At 42.2% G+C, this 27,464-nt stretch overlaps 1 protein-coding gene across 6 annotated transcripts in view; it reads right to left on the bottom strand.

Annotated features, from left to right (window-relative positions):
* The window catches only part of TBC1D22A (TBC1 domain family member 22A), a 970,480-nt gene that overhangs the window by 159,989 nt on the left and 783,027 nt on the right, over positions 1-27,464 (bottom strand). For 3 of the 6 annotated variants that reach the window (XM_029617099.1, XM_029617098.1, XM_029617103.1), the window contains exon 14: positions 5,468-6,217. The exons of the other annotated variants lie outside the window; for them this stretch is intronic. In XM_029617099.1, the coding sequence (XP_029472959.1) occupies positions 6,023-6,217 (195 nt within the window). In that variant the 3' untranslated portion in view covers positions 5,468-6,022. Of the gene's footprint in view, positions 1-5,467; positions 6,218-27,464 lie in introns of those variants that run through there. 6 annotated transcript variants of the gene reach the window in all.

Here is a 27,464-nt window from a genome sequence, read left to right as displayed (position 1 = left end):
TGGACCCTTGGTCTGACCCAGCATGGCAATTTCTTATGGTCTAATGATTATCTTCAAAATTCATTATAATCTACTTAGCTTTTCTGTGGCTTTTTCTATTGCAGCTTAGAAGAATCCAACTGTATCTAATGGCCGCCAATAAAATATTGACAAGTTCATGAAAAGTTAAAGCCCTTATGGGTTTATGAAAAAACAAAACCCTAAAGTAGCAGTACACGACAAAACGCTGAAGGTGTTGGTTTGGTGATCTAGTTAAAGTATAGCGATACAATTGGAGTCTTTCTCCCCATGAAGCCCAGCCCAAGTTTCCATGGTCTTTGATACTCAACACAGCTCTGTCCTGGCTGCAGTGTAGTACTGGGACTTGCCATGAGCCACTGCTGTGCTACCTGCAGACGCTTTTGCCCAAGACAGGTAACTAGCTGCCCCTTCACTGATATATCCTAAGAGGGTAGGCCTCCTTGCTGGCTATCTCCCTTCAAAGGCTGAACATACAGTTGCGTCCGTCGGTCTCAGATGGCTTTGCCCATCATGCCTTACCGCTATTTCAGCCTTCTCCACCAGCCTCGGGAGAATGGCATCCATAGCGTCTCCTTGCCGCACCCTCCGGTGTCCCCGGAGCGGCTTTGGCGCGGCGCCCCGCCATGTTGACATGAGGCCTCCTAGGACACGCGCGAGCGCACACCTCTCATCTTATAGAAGTGTTGGTGTGAACCTCGGGGCGTCCCGCTCGAGTGATGTCACTGGTTCCGACTACAAAAAGTTGCCCATTTGCTGACTCTCGCCGAGTTAGCAACGGATTGGATTTGTTCCGGTCTGAAGCTGCTCTGCCGCTTCTGCTGCTGCTGGAAGCTATCTTCATCTTTCAGGGTTCTACTAACTTGGGTACCTGCTCCTCGGGGGCCCTTTGCTTATTTCCAGGTGCCTATCCTGATTCCAGGTACTCGCTCCTCGAGGGCCTGTGTGTCTATCCTGGTGCCTGCTACCAATTCTTCTACCTGCTGGAACTCTACCTATTAGCTACAGAGACACCTCACTGGATATCTGCATTGGAGCCTTATACCACCATTGAGGGACGGGTCTCCTCCTCTGAGGATCACAGACTGTTGCTACCTAATCCACTCTCTACTGCCACCTCTTGTGAACCATACAAGCTGCATAATAAAGATATATTCTCTGTGTTTGTGCATCTGAGTCTAGCCTGGTGCTACAGTTCCCTAATGGGGCTCCTCCCCGTGGGAGTCACTATCACTGTTGCCCCTAAGAATCCACCAAACACCTCGATATCATAACACATACTGTCCAGGGATGGATCAAGATTTGTTGGTTCTCTTCTTCTTGCCCTTCTAGCAAACCTGCATCTGAAGGTTGGGCTTGTAGGCCATGGCCTCTAAGCTATCTTGTGCCCCCCATACTTTGTGACCAATACATATAGTACTTTCAAGCCCAATGCCTTGCATCAGGCAGCCCTGTGCTCTCCTGCCCTGAGGTCTAAATTCTCCAGTATCCTGTTCTTGCTGGGAGGCCTTGATTTAAATCACAGGCCAATGTTCAGTATTTTTCTGCCTCCTCTTGGCAGCGCTGCTTGCCCTATAGCAGTGTCTCACAGTAGTGACCTGGGGATGGTGTCAAAGGAGAGCAGCACTGCATAATAGCTTCACTGCAGCAGCAAACGGATGGAGGGATTCATAGCTAGAGCAAGGAGATACACAGAGGAGTGGGCACACTGGGCAGGCAAGGAAAGTGATGCAGCTAAGTACTTTGGGAAAAAGCAAGGAGAGCATGCAAACTGCTCATTTGTCTTTTAACTTCTGCGCATCTGCCCAATTACCATGCTCTTGATGGGAATTTTCATTCTTCAGAATCGAGTTACACAAAAGCCGCTGAGAAACTGACCTATCTGGGGAAAGAGAAACTGAGGGGTGGGGGTTGCCATGTAATTGCCAGTGCTCTGGTCATGTTACTTTTCATTTATAAGGATCCAGCATATTAGAACAAAGCAGAGTTTAGCACATTATTCTAATCCCAAGTGGTACAACACTGTTATGTATGCCACACTTAAGAAGCAACAAATTCCTTTAAGGTACTGTGGTAGTCTCAGGTTTATGTCTCAATTTAAACATTATTTTCATTTGTGCTGTAAGTGCAAAAAAAACAAAACATAACACCAAAGGTCATGATTTCCAATTAGCATTTTAATACTGAATATGATACATTACAAGCAAGGCTATTTTATTTTTTTGACAGTATTAACTTCTCACAAATCTATTTCTGAAGAATCTATGAAATTACAAAATTTCTATTACAGCAATAGTTAGGAAAGCAAATAAGTCAATGCTCAAGACATGCAAATGAATGCAAATGTGTTCATCTTTTAGAACTGTGATTAGTTAATCATGGACATATAAATTAACTAAACTTTATATCTTGCACTAAATTACAAGGCCAATGTTAATACATTTTGCATTTAATAATGGTTAATTTCAATTTCCTTTTCTAATATTGAGAAGGCATAACAGCACTGTTATAGGTAAAATTACAGAAGCACATTTATGTTAAATCATGATTTTCACTTGCTCAGTTTTGCCAAAAATATCAATTTTTTCCACTATATTACAAAATCGGTTGATTCACAATTAATCAATTTGCAAAATAAAAAAAATTTGTAGCTTGAAACACATGATGATAAGAACTAGGGAGTAATAATCAAACCATCTGCATTACTAAGAAGTCCACAGTTAATTTTTTCTGCAGGCTTTGTGCATTCTTGCATTTTGAAAATCGCTGCAAAGAAAGTATCTGCAGTATTTGCGCCTGCTTTTTCTGCAGATACTTTTCTAATTAAAAGTAATACGCATACATTTTATAAAGAGAAGTTGCTTATTATAACAAATATTCTCCATAGACAGCAGGACAAATCAGCCACACAAATGGTGAAGTCATCTGATGGCTCCAGCCTGGAAAAGGCACTCTCGGAGATCAGAAAGGAAACCTTTCTGAGCCCTCACCATCTTTCCCATACAGGGCCCTCACCATCTTTCCCATACAGGGCCCTCACCATCTTTCCCATACAGAAGATCCTGCTCTACAGAAGACCTCAGCTCCCACCTAGCCTCTCAACTTCCATCCATTGATCTCTCAAACCCGAACACAGCTCTCCGCTCTTGGAAAGCCATCACAGATTCCATAGCCGACAAGCTATGTCCGCTAGCAACCAAAAAATCACTCCCAAACGCCTCCAAAAGACAACCATGGTTCACAGAAGAACTAAGAAAGCTAAAACAAAATCTAAGACAGAAAGAGAGCGACTGGCGCAAATCCCCAAGCACCAATACACGATCCATCTACAAAGCCACCCTCCATCAATACAAGTCAACTACCTCTAAATCCAAAAGGGACTACTATGCATCCAAGATTCACCACTTAATCTTCGACGCAAAAGCCCTCTTCGCCTATGTCTCCAATCTCACCCAAATCATCCCACAGGAGATTCCCAACGACCTAGCACAACCCAAAGCTGAAGAACTTGCTCTTCATTTTCACAACAAAGTCAACAGCCTTCTAACTCATCTGCCTTCTAATCCCACCGACCCTGCTCATTACCAGTCTCTTCAACAATCATCCCTCAACAACAATGGTCTGGAAACACTTGAACCCATCTCTATCTTAGAGATACAAACTCTTATAAGAAGAATGAAACCTTCCTCCCATCCTTTGGATACTATCCCCACCAAACTGCTCCTGGCCATCCCTGACTCCATCGCTAAAACCTTGTCGGACATCATAAACTGCTCACTCTCCCAAGGACTATATCCTGACGACCTCAAATTGGCCTCCATCAAACCTCTACTCAAGAAACCCAACTTGGATCCTAAAGACCCCAACAACTTCCGTCCTATCGCCAATCTCCCATTCATAGCCAAGATTCTAGAAAAAGTTGTCAATACTCAACTCTCCGAATACATAGAAGAAAACAAAATCCTATTCCAATCACAATACGGATTTCGCAAGTCACTGAACACAGAATCCCTCCTCATCTCCATGTCTGACTTCATATTAATGGGCCTTGACAAAGGCCAATCCTTCCTCTTAATTCTACTGGACCTATCAGCCGCCTTTGATACGGTCAATCATTCCATTCTCACTTCCATTCTGGCTTCTATAGGTATCTCAGGCACAGCTCTCTCATGGTTTAAATCTTTTCTCTCCAACAGAGGCTTCAAGGTTAAGATACAGAACAAAGAATCTTCACGAATGGACGCATCCATAGGTGTCCCCCAGGGCTCCTCACTGTCACCTACACTCTTTAACATTTATCTTTTACCTATCTGCCAACTCCTCTCCAACCTTAACCTCAAACATTTCCTCTACGCCGACGACATCCAGATCGTGATACCCATTAAAGAATCTTACACAAAAACATTGGTTCACTGGGAAAACTGTCTCTTCGAAATTAAACATCTCCTGGCTAACCTAAACCTAGTTTTAAACTCCTCTAAAACAGAACTGCTTCTCATCTCCCCAGATAATAATGCCATCTCTAATCCTCCAACTATCCCAACTACTACACAGGTGAGAGATCTAGGAGTATTAATTGATAACCGGATGAACCTTAAAGCTTACATCAACAGAACCACCAAGGACTGTTTCCACAAACTCCAAGTTCTGAAAAGAATTAGACCACTCTTCCACACTCAGGACTTCAGAACCATTCTACAAGCTATCATTTTTTCTAAGATCGATTACTGTAACTCTATCCTTCTGGGCCTACCTTCCTCCTATACTAGACCCCTCCAGATGTTACAAAACGCTGCGGCAAGATTACTGACAAACTCCAGGAGGAGGGACCATATATCTCCAATCCTAAAAGATCTCCACTGGTTGCCTGTTCACTTTAGAATCCTCTACAAATCTCTTTCCATAATATACAAAACCATCCATCAACACACCCCACTCGACTTACAAGTCCCATTCCAAATTTATAACTCCTCCAGACCAACAAGAGACACACTCAGAGGATCTCTTCAAGTGCCCCCAGCCAAAACTACCAAACACATTACCTTGAGAGATCGGGCCTTTTCAACAGCCGGCCCCCTTCTATGGAACTCCATCCCACCGGACCTTAGACAGGAGCCCAGCCTCCCAACCTTCAGGAAGAGACTTAAGACCTGGCTGTTTAAAAAAGCTTTCCCGGACACCGATTAATTCTATTCAGCCAGATTCTACCACTTCCACATGTAAAAATGTTATTACTAATGTAAATACCTATACCTAATGTTATTCTCTTTCTTTTCTTCTCTCCTCCCAGTTCTATTACCTTGTTATTTGTAACTGCTTCCTTCTACACAAATAGGTTATTGAATTGTTTACTGTACACCCCTGTTATATGTAAACCGGCATGATGTGTTTGCAACATGAATGCCGGTATATAAAAATTTTAAATAAATAAATAAATAAATAAATGTGCAGGAGCTCCTACACACCTGCCCCCATGCATGTCTCCTCATTCCATTCACTAGCTAAAATTTTAATTCTACGGGAAGGTGGGAGGGGTTGTATGGTTGATTTGTCATGCTCTCTACAGAGAACACCTGTTATAGGTAAGTAACTTTGCTTTTTCTTTGGACAAGCAGGACAAAAACTGACACACAAATGGGGATTCCCTAGTTGATGGTTACTTAATTTTAAATGGTGAATGATATACACACATTTCTTAGCAATCCATATCATTATGATGATCGGAAAGTTGACGTATTTATTTGAATAGATTCTTGAGAATTATTTGGTCAAAACACTGTCCATTCGAGACCTTTGAGCTAATAGTGTTTGGCAAAGATATGAATGGAGGGCCATATTGCTGCCTTGCTGAAGCTCAAACCTGATGAGCTTTAATCCTTTTTGGGAGTGTACGCCTCCTACTTTATCGCAGAATGCGATAAAGTCTGACAACCAAGATGATAATGTTTGCTTCCCTACTTTTGTTTATTTTGATCTATTGAGATGAACAGTTGAGAAGATTTTCTTAGTTAGTGGCCTTGTTCTTTCTAAATAGAAAGTAAATGCTCTTCTTCAGTCCAGCATATGAAGTGTCTGTTGTGTTGGAGAGCAGCTTCAGAAAGTATATAGGCAGAACTATGGATTGATTTAATTGGAATTGAGTAACCAATTTCAGCATAAATTTTAAATGAGTTTGCAACATTACTTTGTTTTTGAATATCTGTAAGAAAGGAGAATCAATTACTAATGCTTGAAATTCACTTACTCTTCAAGATAAAATGATCATTATGAGAAATAATGTTTTCCATGAAAGAAATTTGTATTCATTCTTTGCCATAGGTTTCATGATGGCCAACACTACTAAGTGGTAAACAGTGCATGCTATTCAGAAAAAGTGTGCACAATTTGCTGGAACAAAAAAAAAATGAAACTAGCCCCAACAAAATGAGATTCATGCTAAAACGTCTCCCTAAAACGACATGACACAAAACAATATTATTTGGCCTACGCACAACAATTTTCCTGGATAAACTTTATCTGCCCCACTGTGGGTGGGAGGGGTGTATGATTTAAACCCCAAAGATTTGTTTGATTGACTCCCAAAAATTAGCCAAATAAATCTTTTGAATATGAACTTCAATAATTTCAGGTAACTGTCAATTGCATTTTTGAATTTCAGAACAGAAAATGCTTCTATGAAGATGCACATACATTAAAACTTGTAATACACCAGCAATCTATGTAAAATAATATTTTTATTTTGCTGTTGATAGTTACTTAGTGGCAATATTTCTACTGAAATTATAGTGGCACAGAAAATATAGTCAATAGTAATACTAACCAGGAAAGCACGGAAGGCCAGATATTTAGGTAACCTTTGCTGCTCTATTGTGCAAGTTGAAGGGTAAAACTGATTTCAACAGTAATCCTAGTACTACTTCCAAGGTGACTTAGTATTTATTTTAGTAGTTGGATGGCAATGATACTGAAATCTATTTCAACAATAATTCCCATTTGGGAAACTTGGATAACCAAGGGCCAGATTTTCAAATATTTACACGCATAGAGTGGCTTACGCGCATCGGGCCTATTTTCAAAAGGTCTGGCGACGCGCATAAAGCTCCAGGAAGCGTCTAAGTCCCGGGGCTTTACTAAAGGGAATGGGTAGAGCGGGGTGGGGGCAGAGGCCTCCCATAGAGCGGTCATTTGCCGCTTGGCCGGCGCGCGCAACTTATTTCAGCCCCAGGGCTTAAGTAAGTTTTAAAACAGAAGTAAAAAAAAAGAAAAAGGTAGGGGGAAAGGGCGGGGGAAAGGGCGGGGGAAGGAAGGAAAGGGAAGGTGGGGTGGGGGGATAGGGAACGGGGGAAGGCAGCGCAGCTCAGCACGGGCTCGGCGCGCGCAAGGTGCACAATTGTGCACCCTCTTGCGCGTGCCGACCCCTGATTTTATAACATGCGCGCACATGTTATAAAATCGGGTGTACATGTGTGTGTGCCGGGTAGCACGCGCACATGTACGCCTGCGCGTACCTCTGAAAATCTACCCCCAAGACTTTAGGTTGTCTCTGCTGTTATAATCTGCCACAGTTGAATAGTACAAACTATAAATGTTAACTTGCTGTTGCTGTCCTGGCAAAACACGTTAGAAAGTCCAGATGAACCTGAGACTATGTGGCATCTGCCAGTCAAGACAACAAAAGTAAGTACACATCTTGGACTTCCAAATCCACTGGATATGAAGTGAGCCTAGCCAAAAATAAAAAAAATTATTGGAAATTCAATCACAAAAACTGTGCTAGAGCTACATTATAGATATAACACAAATGAACAGATAGCAAGAAATTATGTTACAGTAATCACACAACTATAATGCAGTACTCCATTTTACTTTTATGATATTGCAAATGAGAGTTATGAGAAATATAGTTTATCAAGAACTCTACTCGATTGTTTCAAATGAGCCAACAGCACATATAAAACAGAAATCAACAAAGAACTTCCCTTAATTGGAAAGTAGGATATATTTAGCAAGTTAAGATTGTTTACAAGCATAAATCCAAAGGAATATTTAGGTTTATAAATCTATACAAACAGATCAGCATACAGACTACAGGTGATCCCTTTGTAGCAGACTAACTCATAAGAGCATAAGGCTTGCCATACTGGGTCAGACCAAGGGTCCATCAAGCTTAGTATCCTGTTTTCAACAGTGGCCAAGCCAAGTCACAAGTACCTGACAGGATCCCAAGGGGTAGATAGATTCCAAGCTGCTTATCTCAAGAATAAGCAGTGGATTTCTGCAACTCTATCTTAATTGTTAATGGACTTTTCCCTCCAGGAGCTTGTCCAAACCTTTTTTAATCGCACTTATACTAATAGATTTTACCACATCCTCTGGCAACAAATTTAAGAGCTTAATTATGCATTGAGTAAAAAAATATTTTCTCTTATTAGTTTTAAATGTATTACCCAGTAAATTCATTGTATGTCCCCTGGTCTTTATACTTTTCGAAAGAGTAAACAACTGATTAACGTTTACTTGTTCCATTCCACTTATTTTATAGACCTTTATCATGTCTACCTCTCAGCCGTCTCTTCTCCAAGGTGAAGAGTCCTAACCTCTTTAGCCTTTCTTCATAGGGGAACTGTTCCATCCCCTTTATCATCTTGGTTTCCCATCTCTGTACTTTTTCTAATTCTGCTATATCTTTTTTCAGATATGGTGACCAGAACTGAACACAATACTGAAGATAAGGTCGCACCATGGAGCGCTACAAAGGCATTATGATATTCTCTGTTTTATTCTCCATTCCTTTCCTAATAATCCCTAGCATTCTGTTTGCTTTCATGGCTGCTGCTGCACCCTGAGCAGAACACTTCAATGTATTTTCAATGATGACGCCTAGATCCTTTTCCTGACTGGTGACTTCTAATGTGGAACCTTGCATTTTGTAGCTATAATTTGGGTTACTCTTCCCTAAGTGCACCACTTTGCATTTGTCTACATTAAATTTCATTTGTCATTTGCATGCCCAGTCTCCCAGTTTTGCAATGTCCTCTTGCAAGTTCTCACAATCCTCTTGTGATTTGACAACTATGAATAATATTGATTTATTGGCAAATTTGATCCCCTCACTTGTTCCCATTTCCAAGTTATTTATAAATATATTAAAAAGCATCGGTCCCAGAACATATCCCTGGAGCACTCCACTATTTACCTTTTTCCATTGGGAACATTTACCATTTACCCCTACTCTCTGTTTTCTAGATTTTAACCAGTTGGCAATCCACAATAGGACACTGCCATCTATTCCCATGACTTTCCAATTTCCTAAGAAGTCTCTCATGAGGGACTTTGTCAAATGCTTTCTGGAAATCCAGATATACTATATCAATTGGCTCACCTTTATCCATGTTTATTTACGCGCTCAAAAAAATGTAGCAAATTTGTGAGGAGAGACTTCCCTTGGCTAAATCCATGTTGGCTTTGTCCCATTAAACTATGCTTATCTATAAGTTTGGCAATTTTGTTCTTTATGATAGTTTCTACCATTTTGCCTGGCATAGGCATCAGGCTCACTGTCTGTAATTTCCTGGATCAAATGGCGTTACATAGGCAACCCTCCAGTCTTCAGGTACCACTGACAATGTTATTCATAATATACAAATTTCCAATAGGTCCACAAACTAAAATAGGTTTTGGCTAGCTTTCAAGAATTAAAGACATTTAAAAGAGACACTCCATTCATCAGGCAATTGCAGACTGAACTGTATGCACAGATAAATGAATTTCTTACACATTCTTGAATAAAATAGAACATTGATGCAAGTATACAAAAGAATACTGAAAAGCAATAGCACAAAAAATTAAGTTTGTAATGAAATGTAATTCCAGCTACTCAAATTCTAGAATGCCTGCTTCAATGACTGTTTACTGCATCTGCCCAAAGAGTGAAAAGGAAAAAGGGCATGTGCATTTCAGCCTGGCCAAGCCCTGTAAAAACCCCAGACTGTTTACTTTTTGCAGCCCCTCTCACATGGTGCCATTGTGTCCATGTAAGAAACTGCACAGGGAAGACTGAGCACTCTGTATTGTTGTATATTGCAATAGTCAAAACATGAAATGACTCTAAATGGAATCTTCTGCCCTTACTTCTTGTAAAAAGACAGCAGCCCTATGCCTTCGCTTTTAAGAGGATATAATATTAACAGAAAGAAGTCATTGCACTTGTTAAATCATGCAGAAAGGAAACGGTGATGCAGTGAGAAAAGCAACAGCAAGCAGAGCATGAACAAGTAGAAAAGGTGTATGATCAGAGCAAATGCATTTCTCTCTGATCATACACTACGTGGTGTTCCTTTTTTTTCTACAAGGATGTATATGTTAATGCAAGAGTTCTATCTAGATGGCATACGTTTACTTTAGCTATTTCCCTGGTTTTGTCAACGATGTGTTCAATCATCTGCACACACCTGCTGCTCTTCCCCAGCCTCACACCTCTTTCAGTGTCGCATAACACGAACAGTGCAGTTCTTATGCAAACTCTCTCACATTCCTTGACATACACGCGACGTCGCTCTTCCCCAGCCCCACACCACTGTTAGCATTTCAAGGCACGACTAGCAATAATCTGTTACAAAAGTACTGTTCGGCAGTGCTAGCAAGTTGCGGCAACATTTTATTTATTTATTTATTTATTTATTTATTTAGCACTTTTATATACCGATTTTCCAGTAACAGTTACTAATCATATATAACTCCCTATATATCACATATAACTCCAATCCCCATAATGTGCCAACTCCTGGTTGGACCCACTTGCAATTTCTCAGGAAGAGTGAGACCAATGGCAACAGATGATCAACCAAGCTTCAGTGAAATCTCTCGGGTGGTTTTTGCATGGTGAGGGGGTCACTGATAGAGAGGACAGACAGATAGAAGGAAAGCCATGACTGGAAATAAGATCTTTTTTTGCAGAAAGAGCGCATAAAAACTGTAGTAGAGCACACCAAATAGTAATATTAATAATAGTAAAGTTCCTCACAATAATTGATATATTTCATATTTTGGAATACTAAAGAAAATCATATACACTGCTGATACTGGTTGTTTTTATTTATAGATCCTGATGGATGTGTGTCATTTTTTTTCCTGAGGATTGCTTTAAGCCAGTTGAAAGGATTGACAGGTCCTTTTAAGTTTGATAATGGCTGAACTGTAACTGTATCCAATATGGGTCAATACTGGTTAACACAAGCTAATTTAAACTTTTCTTGATCTAAGTCACTATCTAAATGCTCCCATGGTAAAATATACAGCAAGAAACTTGTTCATGGTAATAGAGACCTAAACTATAACTATTTCTGCTCGCCTATGATGAAATGTTTGCACTGAGAAGCCAAAGTGAACTGAAACACTTCTCTCCTGAAAAAGAAATATATATTCATTATGTATGTAACTATAATGAAGAGGAAGATTAGAAGCCAATATGTCCAAATTCAGATCTTTTATTGAAGGCTAAAATATAAGAATAAAAGATCGGAATTTGGACATATTGGCTTCTAATCTTCCTTTTGTTGCCCCAACGGCTTTGTTAGACAGCCTGCCTTGTTGCTTTCTCAACTATAATGAAGAGGAAAGCTGCCCCGACTGCATAGGCCCCTGCCTCTCCAGCTCTGCCCCTCTCCCTTTCTCTATGGAACGTGAGCCCATCCTAGAAGACAAACATTGGTAGCCATGGATGGTGCATTTAACCTCTCCTGCCTGCCCCAGAAGAGTTACCGGGGCAGTGGACAGCATAATCTACCCGCCCCCACCAACTCCAATCAGCCAAACAGGAGGCGGCCATACAGTGTCTCTAGTGCGTCCTCCCCTCCTCCCCTGCCAGGACCTATATGGTGTGCTTTGAGCCATGTGGTTGAAGGCACAACACTCAGGCCCCAGCAAGGGGAGGAAGAAGGATGTTCTGGAAACACTACAAAGCCACTGTCCTCCTCCTGTTTGGCCAATAGCAGCCGGTGAGTGGCAGGAGGGGGGGAGGTTTAATTCTGGGAGAGGAGGACTGGGTATTGCAGAGTAGAGAGAAGAGAATGAATGGGGAGAACTGAGTGAACTGGGAAAGTGGGGTAGTGAGTGAGTGAACTGGTATAAGTGAGGTGTTCATGAGGTGGGGGAGTGCGTGAACCAGAGTGAATGGGGGGGGGGGGGGGTAGTGAACCAGGGTGAAGGATTTGGGAGGGGGGAGTAAATCGGGGTGATTGAAGGGTTTTGGGGGGGGAGGAAACCAGTGTGCAAGGGAATTGCTTAGGGGGAGGAAGTGAATTAGGGATTGTGATCAGTGGGAGTGAGGAGATAAGGGAAAGCGCATCGGGGTAAGAGAGGGATTCATGAGGTGGGAGGAAGGAGTGAACCAGGCTGAATGAAGGATTTGTGGAATGGAGTAGTTAACCAAGGTGAGTTAGGGGTTTAGAAGGGGGAGTAAACCTGGGTGAGTTCATGGAAGAACCAGGGGGAGAGAGTCAGAGTGAGCGAGGGGATCAGATGGGGAGAGGAAATGAAAGAGGGAAAATGAGGGGATCAAAAGGGGCTTTAGAAGAGGGAATAAGGGAAAGAGGAGATAGATGGTATGATGCTACTAAAACATAACTCAGTTATGTGCTTCCTACACATCACAGTATTTCCCCTTCCTTGGATGGGCTTTTACTTCTAGTTTCCTATAATCTGCACTCTAGCAAACCATTTTTGCTAAATGGAGCTTTTTTTTTTTTTTTTTTTTTTAATGAAAACGTATCATCTACTCTTGCAAATATATTAGTCATTTTCTTTAATGTCTAGAAAAGCTCTAATATGTCACAATACTGCCTTAAGAGGGAGTATCTTTTAACGTAACTCACACTAAAACACTTGATGCAAATAGTATAGGACTGAGGAAAAGAAGATCCCTGAACTGTTTGTGATTTGCTTTCTTTCAACTAGTGGGATAAACCTGCAAAGTATATAGTTGTGTCAAAGATTACAAATTAACACTGGCAGATGTGGTATACATTCAGCAGATGTAGCATAAATTTCACTGCAACACAAGCTAATGCCATGACTATGTTTTTAGGAAACACCTTTCAAGGGCAACTGCTACTAACATTTATTGTATACACATTGTTATGCTATACAGAGACTCGGGTGGTTAGTGAGTCAAAACATATGTGGTATGGCAGGTGAAAGGTCATTACCATCCCTCCCACCCTGGTTCTCCTACATACTCCTTTCTCCCTATATTGTCCCCAATGTACCTCTTTCTCAGTCATCTTTTTGTATCTCTGGTTTCTCACTTTTCTTGTCCTGTTTTATCCTTGCTCTTCTCCATATCCATTGTCTTCTCAATCATTTTTTTCATCTTCATCTCATTTCTAGTTTCTCTTTTATGTCCTCTTTTTCTTCCATCTCTGTGTGCTTATCGATACACCTCTGTTTCTCCAGGTCCTGTCACCTTTCCTAGACTATCCTGTTTATTTTATTGATTTATTTAAAATCTTTTCTATACCGTCGCTAAGTTATATACCATCGCAATGGTTTACATGTAGGCACATAGATTAGGATGGGTGAATATGTACTATCGTACATTCCAACAGGTGCCAAAAAGGTTCGGTTACATTTTATCATAAACAAAAAAGCTTCGCTTGTTTAGTGATGTAGGTCCTGACCATGTGTACCTGTAAGGTACTATTCACAGGTAAAATTCACATCTTTTACTACTACGTTAGTTGTGAAATAAAGTTATTAAAAATATTATCCAGCACATTTTAGGAATAGTGCTGTTTACTGTAAACATCCTCTTCAGTAAACACCGAAGCAAAGAAATCATTTAATCTTTCCGTGATTTGATTCAGTCCATCTGAATCATTACCCATGAAAACCTTCTCCATTACGGGTGCTGTTTACTGGTGCTCTTCTGCCAATTCCTGTGTATTTTCTATTTTCCGGTTTCTTTGTAAAAGGCTTGTTTATAAAGCCATGTTTTTAAACTTTTCTTAAAGGTTTTGAAATCTCTTTGTAATCTGATCTCAAGAGGCATTGTGTTCCATAGTGTAGGGCCTGCCAAATATAGGGCCCTTTCTCTCACTTGGGTTAGTATTGCTGTCTTGACTGATGGAATGGTTAAGAGTGCTTTGTTTGCTGATCGAAGGTTTCTGTGTGGGACGTGTACCCATAGTGCTGTGTCTCAATACCCTCTTCCTTCCCTTTCCCTCAATTCAGCTAGTCCAGCTTTCTCCTTTTCTTAAAGCCTGGGGGTTGCCTTTCTCTTCCTTTTTTTCTCTCCACATTTTATCATTTTTATTCCTGTTTATTTATTTTGTTCATTCCCTGTGACCTGCATCTCTTCTTTCCCGCTCTCCCCAAGATTTTCACTCTCTCTATGATTCTCCTACCTTCCCGAACCTTCAATTTCTACATGCCAACAATTGCCATGGTGCCAGCTACATTCCTACAGCATAGCAAGAATGGTGCAGAAACACCACACCTGCACCAAAAGTTGTGCAGTACTGGGACTCCAAGGGCAAGGCAGTAGTTGGGGAGAGAAGTAAGGGTGAAGGCTGGGAGGAGAAAGAACAGCTGAGGAGAGAGGGCAAGGGAGGAGAGAGAAGTGGAACCAAAGAAGGGGGCAGCTCTGTAACTGGCAAAGGGACGGAGGATAGAAAAGAGAACTTTGGAACTAAGAACAGGATGGAGAACAAACTGAAAAGGAAGGGGAGAGGGAAATGAGAAAAGATGTAATAGGAGACAGCACCAGAACTGGGAATGGAGGAGATCGTGCACTGGAGGACAAGAATAGCCACCTGGACTTATAGCATACACGGATTTCTCTCTTAGTCTTCTGCTAGCCCCTGCCTCCTCAGTGCTGACATGCAGGAGTGACTGAGGTGGTCAGACCTAGAACTCCCTATTTCAAGATGATAGCACTGGTCAATAGTTCACTTGTCAGTCCCCCTTTTTCTTCCCCCTGCTGCATAAATGAGACAAAGGGCTCTATGCCGTGCTCTCCAACAGATCATCATAAGAGGCAGAGCTCTTGTGGGCTCTCTTTGAAGTGATGCATGGTCCAATCATAGTGCCACACCTATACACTGGCCATCACTATATGAATAATAATGAAAGAAACAAATGCATGAACAGAAATCATATATTACAAAGGAGCAATAAAAATTGTGATCTTGGATTACAACCCAAAACTCTGCTCACAATTTGGTATGAATAGGTCAAGCCTGATTTTAGGTTGGGCTCTAGAATGAGATCTATGATCAAATTATCTGGCCTGTCTTTGGTATTAAAATCAAAACAGTAGCAAACAAAAGCTGTGTATCACTCTCTTCTAACATTACTTACCACACAGTACACCTGTGCAACTGGAATAGGTAAGACAAACTACAATGCTGAGCATTTTTCCAGAAACAATTTGGGAAATGAAATTTCTACAATAGAATGGAAAGCTCCAGATAATGCCTTCAGGTGCCAACAATCATAAAATAGCATGTGCTTGTCAAGGGATGTCATTTCCTGAAAGATTCTAATGTGTATATATACTAGGTGGTATGCTAAAAAAAAAGGTAATTTTGACAGGTAAACTGATTAGTTATAACTTGTAAATCATAAAGCACTTCATGTAAATAATAAAGTTCTTAGTTTTACAAACTGATCATTTATGAACCTTAATATTTCACCTGCTTCACACTTCTGCAGTATAGAAAAACAAGCTGGTCCCTGAATACTTCCACTCTCAAACCTTGGAGCATAATGAACTTGAAGTAGTGTAAACAAGCTATCCTGGTACCCAGTAAGTGCTGGTGATTTTGTGTGTGCATGCATGCACCTACAAGGACCAACACTAGTATGCAGCAGGTGGCATACTGCATGGGCATTCCCACAGGAAGCACTCGCCATTGGAGGAGTACATAAAATAAAATACTTGTTTTTTACCCCACAGGAATATTGTTTAGCATCCTGCCCTATCCTTTCATGGAACTCTTTTATAACAAAAATGAGTTTCTTTATCAAGCCCGAGGGGTTTTCTGGTATCCTTCTAATATAGTCTAGCATGCTGCTTTACTTCTTATTTTGTAAAGATATTTCTCATAGGTTTAAATAAAGTGTAGGGAAAAATCTGGTAAATTTTCATTGAAATCAATTATACAAAATGATTAAGAAATGGAAGAAAAGGTTTTGTTTAAAAAGTGCAACTCAGAATTTTTTTTTTTGTACAAATAAAGCAAGATTGATGACAATTATTATCACAGTGAATTTCAAGACAGATGTTAAAGAGCAGCAGAGGCAGTTAAACATGCTATCAGATACTTTTTGCAAAAGCTGTGCATCTTAGCTTCCAACATACTATCCCAGCAAGCAAATTCAGTTAATTTTCGTGTAGCTATCAATTTAGCATTTGGTCTGAAAGCTGTTCATGCTATCCCATTAATAATACTTTATCTACAGCACTCATTTGTTCTTGTTTAAGTTTATGCTTTCTTCCATTAATCTTTACTATTCTGGACATATATTGTTTCTTTTCTGGGTGCCTTTGTCTTTGTTTCTTTGATGAAATGACCTCAAAGCAGCTGTGTGGATGATTATTACCTTGATTTAGGACATTCTAATCCATCTCAGAGCTCAAAATAGGTTATATGTTCAAAAAACTGTCTGCAAGTACAGATATACACAAATTATTTTAAAGTAACCAAAGGGAACTAACTCCATTGAACAGTGCAATGATTTTAAATGTATTGGCTTTCAGAGTAAATCAGCATATACTATATAATGCATACACAGGTTGCAAACTGTATAAAACTCTGCAGTATGTGTGGTGACAGAAAGTAACTAGAGGTTTCAGATGATACCAATCCAACGAGATTTTCATTGGTGCCTGTGATTATTTGAGTTTATTTTAAGCTCTTCTGTTTGGTTTTTAATGATTTCGAGGGCTTGGGACCTGATTACCTGAGCATAATGAACCACTGGGGTCATTGAGGACTTCACTAAATGTTTTGCTCTTTAAAGGATTTTAAATTAAATAGGTCAGAACTTGTCCTTTTCTATTGCATACACTGCTCTGACTATTTGGAACTCTGTGACAAAGGAGATTCATATGGAGGGAAATCTGCCACCCTTCTGGCATTTTGTAAATATATTTTGTAGAAAAGTATCCGAGAGTTAGCTGCTGGTATTATATATTTTTTTTTATTTTATAGTTTGTTATGCTGAGTTTATATAGTCATGTATGCATTTGTTAAATTTTATTATGTAGCTTAAACATGAATTAGACTAAACATATTTGTAACATAATAATACATCAGTGTCATCATCCCGCAATACCTTCTGAGATATTATTTAGTGCAATTTAGAAGATTTAAATCAAACCCTTGGTGATCAAGGTCTTTAATAAATGAAGCACAGAAAAATGTTCTCAAACAAATCAGCAATTAATAGGTTAACCAATTTTAGGGCCTGATTTACTTTCTCACATTCTGTGTCTATGGTGAAAAAATGCTTAGTGACAGGCCGATACAGTAAAGCGCGGCCGCGATTACCCCGTTTCTAACCCGCTTTGTACCCACAATTTGGCCGCGTAAGTCCAACCCGCGATTCACTATCCCTTTTAAACCATCCTTACCGCTTCTTTAAATCAACGGGTAACCCTTTCTGCCCGCGGCATGTATATGATATGTAAACGCTCCGATTAGCTATTCCCTCCCATACAGTAACGTGCGCCTCGACTATTGCCTTTTTAACGTGCAGTTTAGCCTCATCTTTAACCTGCTAAATTACCGCCTACCCTTACCCCTGCGTTAGAGGATAGGCGGTAAAGTTTGCCCGTGAAATTTCACGGGCAAACTTTACCGCCGGTCTCCTATACGGGCCCGCGCTAACAGGGACAGGGACATTGACTCACAAATGTCCCTTCACTTTCTCTTTCAGCATGCCTTCTCCCGCTTTGGCTCACAACCCTTCACTCTCTCCTCCAGCATTCCTTCTTCCGCTTTGGCTCATGTTGTCCCTTCATTTTCTCTTTCAGCATTCCTTCTCCTGCTTCAGCAGCCCCCGCCGGCGAAGATGTACTTCCAATTTGTACTTCCAATTTGGGCGCTCAAGGCACCTTCGCTGGCTTGAGTGCCCAAATGGGACCTACAGGCAGTGCGAGCTCATCATGCCAAAAAAATTGCACCGGCAGGCAACTGGAAGATTGCCAGAGTGGCGGAGCCAGGGCCGGGGGGGTGCGCGGGAGGGGGCGGGGCGACGGCTCCCCTACCTTTCCTGCATGCGGGGCAGCTCCGGCTCGCCTCCCTGCCTGCCTCCCTCCGTTCCGCCGCTCACTGCCTCCCCAGCGCCATCTTGCAGCTTGTGGCGTCACCCCTGACCCTTGAGCGCCCAAACACCGGCGAAGGTGCATGAACGCACATCCAATTTGGGCGCTCAAGCAGCAAAGGCGCATGAGTGAACGCCGTGACCTCTGAGGTCCATCCAGGTGCTCAGGTCACTGTACTGTATAGCGCTCTATACAGTAAAATGGATTGCGCTTCATGGACGCTTCTTGGACGCGGCTTGCATTTGCATGCCATTTAAATACTGTATCGAGCAGTATGTGATCCAAACTGTGCGTGCGGCCAACGAGGGTGCGCCCGGCACTACCGCACTCTTTCTACTGCGTCCTTACTGTATCGGCCTGTGAATGAGGTCCTTAGTTTGTAAATCATCTCTTAGCCAGCCCTACTCAGACATACAAAAATATAGCTTGTGTTCTAATTTTAATGACTTCTCTGCCCAAATACTGACATTTCTCTCCTTGAAATGATTACCATGTGGGTTCTTTTTTTCCTTTAAGGTACAAGGCAGTTCTGAATATGGAGAACAAAATGGAAATCCAGTGAAGTTTATAAAAAGATGAATACATAACTATGACTGTATTCATAAATACCCCAGTCATGAAAACAATAAAATATAATTCTCAAATTTGGGGAGCCTACAAGTAATATCAGTTTGTAACTAAATTTGCAAAACATATACCCAACTGATGGTAATTAAACATTTGTTTTGTTTCTGTTCAGTGTAGACCATGCATTTTAAGGTACTGGGTTGTCACAATTGTCAGTTTTTAAGGCTCTGTAATTGTAAGATGAAGACTTAAAGCACTATCCAATCTGTCTGTGCTTGACAGCATTTTACAGACTCTACTCAGATTCAGAAAGGAGGGTCCAAGAAAGACCTTATGATTGTTGATGATTAGTTAAAAGGATTATTACCAGAAGTTGCTACATTCTATTCTTCCTTGCCATATATCACATTGATGGCATCACTTGGATGCAGCTCCATCACCGCTCTGTACATTAATGGCGGGGGTGGAAGGGAATTAGAACCAAGAGCTAAGAGAAACAGATAAGTATGGGAGAAGAAATGAGGGAAGCTTGCTGGGCAGACTGGATGGGCCATTTGGTCTTCTTCTGCCGTCATTTCTATGTTTCTATGTTTAGAACAGGAAAAGAGAAAAAAAATAGCTGAAACAGAAACCAATATACATCTTGGTTACTCTGTATCACTGTGCCTCCTTGTAGAAAGTAAACCATGCTATTCTAGACAAACAATGGTGGGTCTCAGGACAAAAACCTTAAAAAACAGCATCAAATGGATTTCTGAATTAGCAGAAGATTGCTTCAAAAAGTACTTAAATTTGATCAGCTAATAAAAATTGTATATAAGAACATAAGAAGTTGCCATACTGGGTCAGAGAAAGGATCCATCAAGCCCAGGATCCTGTTTCCAACAGTGGCCAATCCAAGTCACAAATACCTTGCAAGTATCTAAACATTAAATAGATTTCAAACTACTATTGCTTATTAATTAATATTAATCTATGGATTTTTCCTCTAGGAACTTATCCAAACCTTTTTTAAACCCAGTTACTCTAACTGCTATAAACACATCCTCTGGCAATGAATTCCAGAGCTTAACTATGTGCTGAGTAAAAAAGAATTTTCTTCAATTTGTTTTAAATGATCTACTTGCTAACTTCATGTAGGCCCCTTAGCATTATCTGACAGAGTAAATAACCGATTTACTAACCTGTAAGTCCTTTCATGATTTTGTAGACCTCTATCATATCCCTCCTCAGTCATCTCTTCTCCAAACTGAACAGACCTAACTTATTTAGCCTTTCCTCATAGGGCAGCCGTTCCATGCCCCTTCTGATTTTGGTTGCCCTTCTCTGCACTTTCTCCAGTGCAACCATATCTTTTTTGAGATACAGCGACTAGAATTGTACACAATATTCAAGGTGTGGTCTCACCATGGAGCAATACAGAGGCATTATGACATCCACCATTTTATTTGCCATTCCCTTTCTAATAATTCCTAACATTGTTTGCTTTTATTTTTCCCATTTTATTTTTTATAAGTTTTAGCAATAAAACACAAGGATACCTGTGCCAGAAAAAAGAGATTGTGCAATATCAAAATAATACAAAGAATATCAACAAAATGGAAATAATTCTATATACATTCCTCAAATTAATAAGAAAAGAGGAGACCAAGAAGAAAATAAGAGCGATTCAGTACCATGCAGATGTAAAAAGAAATAAATGAGAAGCATGTTCAATACTGTAAAATCATATTAGCCAATCCTAGACAAGAGCTAACTTAGGCGTGTGAATCAAGGTATGACCGCAGTTGAGAGGGTTAAAAAAACTCCATAATTAACATTAAGGTGTTTAATTAAACATTTCCAAGTATATCTTAGTATAAATTGCGCCCGTAATGTCAAAACCTCAGATCTCATAGAAAGAAAATTCTTCCTATGCTCTTGAGTTATTCTGGTAACATCTGGATATATGTTCCTCCAAGCCTACCCTTCACTTTCCTCCCTCTCCGAGAAGAATTCCTAAACTCCGTGTAGTCGAACCTATTATTTGATAGCTACGTCACTCCCCCCCCCCCCCATTTCCCTTTAACATCAATTTCCTCTGATGAACCTTTTCTGTCCATTTATTTATCTGAGCTCCTCCTTGATCCCCCCCTCAATTTCTTTATGTCACCTTCCTTTCAGCATAGACTCTTATCTTTCTGCCCTGTAAATATTCCACGAGCGTCACTGTGAAACGACCAAGAGTTTCTGTATCTTTGCACTTATAGCTCACCGTATCTCGTTCTTATTACTACTCTAGAATAATATATTATAAGTTGTTGTTGTTTTGTTTTTTTGGGGTTTTTTTTAGTATTATAGAATTTTATGTATTATAAGTTCCCCGTATGCTAACATATAGTTGTTTTTACTGATCCTTTCCCTCATATAATTGTTTACTGTTCATTGTAAGGGCTCCGCCTAATTGTTCCAAGGCTCTGCCTAATTGTTATTGGTTACATGTAAACTGATACGATGTGCAAACGGCTATCGGTATAGAAGAATTTCTAAATAAAATAAATATATCCATATTTTCTGACCATGGAACAATTGTAACTTGTTACAAAAGAAAAATCTAAGAACTGAGTTTCTAGCACTTGAAAAGGTGAAAGAAACCAACAAAGTCCCGCTTTTTGAAACCTCAGTTTCTTGAGATAATTCAAGAATATCTGTCAAATTCAAAGAGGAGTATTGAGATTGGTTTCTAATTGCACCTACCTTGAGTTGTGGCAGCTAATATGCCTTAGTAATAACCAGCATAGCGTTTAATGGAAACTTGAGAATTTGAGACATATAATTCTTAAACAAATCTAAAGGAGAAATCATTTTAATACATAGAAAATTAAGAACCCTCAAGTTCAAACTTCTCAAAGAATTCTCAATGCTCTCTAGTTTCTTGGAATGAACCAATTCAGATTGGACAATCTGCTGTTGAAGTTTCTCAACTACAAAGACCCGAGAGTCTAAAGCTTCAATCTTTTCACCCTGAGATGTTAACAAATCGTGGCTTGAACACGAAGATTTGTATCCAAGTTAACTTTAGTTAAAGAAGAAATAGCAGATTCAAGAGACAGCAACACATTCCAAACAGCTTCTAGGGTGATCACAGCAGGTTTAATTAAAGTTATGTTAGATACCAAGCATACCTTGCTTTCCACGCCGCCTTCACGCATTAGGGTGTTAGTGCCACCGAAGTTCTCTGGAAGGGCGGTTGTAGAGACTTGAATCATGGGACCTTTCACTCATGGTACATTCAAAGAAAATGAAAAGTTGTCAGCGGAGTTTAATTCCTCTGATGAAGCCACTGCAGCGGCAGCATGACCACCAACACCCTCCACTTCCACACCACCATGTGCCGATGACCCGGGACCGGCCTCTGGACTAATCAGAGGGAGCTCCATTCCCACAGGAATCATGGTGAAGGGAGGCAATGGTGTTGTCGGCACATCAGGGCTCAATGAGATCTCTTCAGCCAGCGGGACCGACGTTTGCTCAGCGCTGGATCCTAAAAGCAGCCTTCACTCCCGGAAGAGTTGTCGGTGGAGCAGCGAAGAAGCCCTCAATCTGGGGTTGATGTAAGTCCATCAAGGGAGAAACTTGGATATTCTCTCTCACCTTAGCTTTCCCTTTTGGTGTGAGGCATGTTTAAAGAAGCAATAATGCTGAGAGAAATGGAATAGAGAGAGAGCTCTCTTAGCTTGCTTCTCAATTGGTAACCATCTTGATCCCTTCCTCTGCTTGCTTTTTTAACCACCACAGCACACTATATATGTCTGAATATCTGAGAAAGGTGTTCTTCAACTTGTAAAACTATATCCATGATGATTTTACAAAACTTGATCAGATAATGGAAACAATGCAGCAATATAAGTCAATATATGCTGTTGAAAGTATCTCTATAAAAGTGTACCACCACATACACTTTTGGTGTAGGGACCATGAGAAAACGGAAGCAAGGCCAGCAGGCAAATGTGTGAATAGTGACACTCACATAACATTCAGTAAGAGTAGCCTAGTGATTAGAAACGGGGGCTGTGAATCAGAGAAGCCCAGGTTCAAATTCCACTGATGCTCCTTATAACCTTGGGCAAGTCACATCACCTTCCTTTGCCTCAGGTACAAACCTAGAGCCTGATTTACTAAGACCTTTTCCCCATTCTGTGTCTATGGGAAAAATGTTTAGTACACAGGCCTTTAGATTGTAAGCCTTTTGGGGACAGGGTGTTACATAAGTGGACCCTTGGGCCAAGGTAGAGATGGAGTGACCCACAGGTAGGAGACCTGTAGGTTCCCACTGTCGGCAGGTGGAGCTGGCTAGAACAGAGGCCCAACAAGAGCTTCACCAATAGCAGCCTTTCTTCCCCTTAGCTTGAGCCTTTGAGTGCTGGGGCCAGCTGGAGTTAGGTGTGGGCCTCTGTGGAAATGAAGATCCATTGCATAGGGTGTTACAGGCTAGCACGGCAAGAAGCAGAGTCAGTACGAGGAGTGGTCTGGTCTGGCAGCAGAGACTTGTGCAGGCTATGGTCAGAGGCAGGCGGAGTTCGTTCAGTGTCAGGATCTGGGCAGAGGATTGGGTAGGAAGAGTTCAATCAAGTTGATGAGCAGGCAGTGGTCAAAGGCAGGTGGAGGTCAGGCAGCGTCAAAGTACAATCTGAAGTCAAAGCCAGGAGTCCAATCCGAAGGGCATGGAGAAGGGGAACAACAGGACAGATGAGATGCTGAAGGAAGACCACGAAGACAAGAACTCAGGAGAAGACCAGACTTGCGAAGGAAATAGGAACAGGACACAGGAGCTCAAGATGACACATAGCACAAACAGGAACCAGGAGGCAAGAATCAGGAACAGGATCAGAAGCCAGGAATACAGAGGCAAACCACTATTTCAATGGAGTCAACCTATTACCAAGGCATCTGCCATGAGTCAGAGAGGACCCTTTATAGGAGGAAGTCCAGATCTCATCAGAGGGCACCACCGGGAATTTACCGTCGTGGGCCTTTAAAGAGCAGAACATTTAGCGCGCACCTATGGATGCCCGGGATAGGTGGCGGCAGCATTCCTCAGGTCAGCGTGTAGTTCCTGTACAGGCATGGCAGCCTGCAGCACTTCCATCTGAGGCTTCTGCCCCGACGTGGGGGAATCCCACCTATGGCTTGGGGCTGGAGGTAAGATCGGCTGGTTACAGGTCCATCCTGTGATCAGCCAAACGCAACAGTACTCCCCCCTTATCCCCCCTCCCCAAGAGGGTTTGGGTTGCTTGGGATGTGAGGCATGAAATTCCCTCAGGAGGTTTTTGTCCAATATATTGGAGATGGGCTCTCAAATATTCTCCTCCGGGCCATACTCCTCCCATTATATCAGGTATTCTCATCTACTGGCTTGATGTCAGACATCCAGGATCTCCTCTACCTGGTAGGTAGCATCTTCTTCAGCGGATACCTCTTGGGGCTTGGGCAGTCTCCTAGAGGGCTAAGTGAGGACTAGAGGCTTGAGAAGGGAGACATGGAATACATTATGGACTCCCAAGGAGGCTGGTGGGAGCAAATGGTAGGTTACTGGGCCCACTTGACGGAAGAGCCTGATGTAACAGGGGGGGGGGAGGGGACAGGGAACAGGGATAAAGTGCGCCATCTTTGAGAACCAGTTGACACGACCCAAATAATTGTGCAGCCGTTAGAGAGGGGAAGGTCCACCACAAAATAGGTAAACACATGGGCTCAGGGTTCCCTAGGGGTTGGCAATGGCTGTAACAATCCCCAGGGTTGTCCCACTAAGGGTTTCTGCTGTGCACAGGTGGGATAGGAGTCCACGTAAGCCCGGACATCTCTGTATTTGGGGCCATCAGTAGTTTTGCTGAAGCAGCGCGAGAATTCAGGCTCACCCAGGGTGACCTGCAACATGGGAATCGTGGGACTACTTTAATACTTTCTCTCGGAGTTTGCGTGGAACAACTGTCTTCCCTGGTGGAACAGTCATGGTGGAGGCCAAGAGGATCGATAATGTGCCTGGGTAGATCCGGGGTGTCCTCTGCCAGGAAGGACCAGGAGAGGGTGTCCACTAGGATGTTCTTGGTGGATAGCCGGTACTTCAGTTCAAAGTCAAAACATGTAAAGAACAGCGACCACCAAGCTTGTCGAGTATTCAGTCATTGAGTATGATGAAGATGTTCTAAATTTTTGTGATCGGTGTATATAGTAATGTGGTGTTGACCACCTTCGAGCCAATGGCGCCATTCCTCAAGTGCAAGCTTGATGCCCAAAAGTTCTCTGTCCCCAATTCCATAATTGTGTTCTGCGGTGGAGAATTTCCGAGAGAAGAAGGAGCAGGGTCAAAGAACCCCCATATCGGAGTGCTGACTTAGAACTGCTCCTATCCCCAGCAAGGAAGCATCGACTTCAAGGATAAAGGGATGTGTGGGTTTAGGGAGATAGAGGCATAGTTCTTGTAGGAAGGTGTAATTCAACTCCTGGAAGGCAGTAACTGCTTCCGAAGGCCAGGGTTTGTTGTTGGCTCCTTTTCGGGTGAGCACTGTGAGTGGAACCGCAATCTGGAAATGAAATGACAGTAATAGTTAGCAAAGCCTAAGAATGTTTGCAGGGCACATAGACTGGAGGGTTGAGGCCAATCTTGGATGTACTTGACCTTATCTGGATCCATATGGAAGCCCTTGCTGGAGATTATGTATCCTAGGAAAAGACGACTCTCCTTCTGAAAAAGGCCTTTCTCCAGCTTTGCGTGTAGTTTATCATCTCTTAGTCTCTGGAGGACTAGGCGAACATCCTGACAGTGGGAAACGAGGTCCTTAGAGAAGATGAGAATATCCTCGAGGTACACAATGACACATAGTACAGGAGGTCTCTAAACACTTTGTTCATCATTTTCTGAAATACAGCAGGGGCGTTACATAACCGAAGGGCATCACCACATACCTCCAGGGCCGGATTTTCGGAGGATTTACGCACGTAATTGGGCTTACGTGCGCCGGGCCTATTTTCAAAAGGCCTGGCGATGCGCATAAAGCCCTGGGATGTGTGTAAGTCCCAGGGTTTTACTAAAGGGGCGGGAAGGAGGCAGGGTGGGGTCAGAGGCTCCCGGTCCAGCGGCCATTTGTTGCTGTGCAGGGGATCGCGCGCCGGCAGTTGGCTAGTGCATGCAACTTACTTCAGCCCCAGGGCTGAAGTTTTAAAACAAGAAACAAAAAAAGAAAAAGGTAGGTGGGAAAAGGCGGGGGAGGTAGGGGAAGGGAAGGTGAGGTGGGGGGTAAGGAAGTTACCTCCGAGGCCACTCCGATTTCGAAGCAGCCTCAGCAGGAACAGGGGAAGGCAGCACGGCTTGGCACGCACAAGGTGCACGATTGTGCACCCTCTTGTGCGCGCTGACCCCCGATTTTATAGCCTGTGAACGTAAGTTATAAAATTGGGCATACATGTGTGCGCGCCGGGTAGTGCGCGCACATGTACGCCCGCATGCACCTTTTAAAGTCTACCCCATAGTGTCCATTCCGCGTATTGAATGCCGTCTTCCATTCATCACCATGTTTGATCCGAATTAGGTTGTAGGCCGGGCGGAGGTCCAGCTTGGTAAATACTCTAGATCCCTGGAGATGGTCAAAAAGCTTGGAAATGAGCAGTAAAGGGTATCAGTCCTTCTTCTTTGTAGCATTCAGCCCCAGGAAATCAATACATGGATCTAAGGAGACTTCTTTCTTGGACAAGAAGAATAACTGCTCCAGCAGAAGACGTGGATGGTCTAATGAAACTCTGGTCAAAGTTTTCCTTGATGTATTCTGACATCACTTTAATCTCCAGGGCAGACAAGGGATATACTTTCCCTTGAGGCAGTTCGGTATTAGGTAGCAGATCAATGGCACAATCGTTCACTCTGTGGGAAGGCAAAGTCTCAGCCTCCCTCTTGGAAAACACATTGGTATACTTGGCATACTGGAGAGGCATCCCTACCAAGGTTGTCGCCAAGGGCAAGCATGGTAATGGATCAATGCATTGCAGACACTAATTGTGACAAGGGGAGTTCCAGCTCATCAGCTGTAGCGAGCCCAAGTCAAAGTGAGGAGAGTGAAGTTGCAGCCAGGGTATCCCCAGCACAATGGAGTGTACTTCCTTGTCAATGACATGGAAGACTATGCTCTCTACGTGTAGGATACCGGTGCGGAGGTGCAAGGGTGCCATAGCTAAAGTGATCCAGCTGGGGAGAGGCACCCCAAGAATGGAGGATATGACAAGGAGCATCTTCCTGGCAACTATGGGAAGCTGCAAGTGGTCCCCAAGGGCTTTCATTTTAAAGTTCCCCCCTGCTCCTGAGTGAACTAGTGCAGGGAATGAGAAGCTCATGGTTATCTACAGAAATAGCCACTGGAAGGGTCAATTGAGAATCTGGAGTCATGAAGCCTAGGATCACCTCCTCACTAGATCCTAGGCTTGTTAGTTTCCGGACTTCAGAGGGCAGCATGCAAGCTGGTTTCTGGTCCCAGCACAGTAAAATCAAAGACCTAGCTGGAGGCAGCAGAGCCTTTCCTCA

The sequence above is a fragment of the Rhinatrema bivittatum genome, chromosome 9, assembly GCF_901001135.1.
Source record: "Rhinatrema bivittatum chromosome 9, aRhiBiv1.1, whole genome shotgun sequence".
Lineage (NCBI taxonomy): Eukaryota > Metazoa > Chordata > Amphibia > Gymnophiona > Rhinatrematidae > Rhinatrema > Rhinatrema bivittatum.
This window is presented reverse-complemented; position numbering and strand designations above follow the sequence as displayed.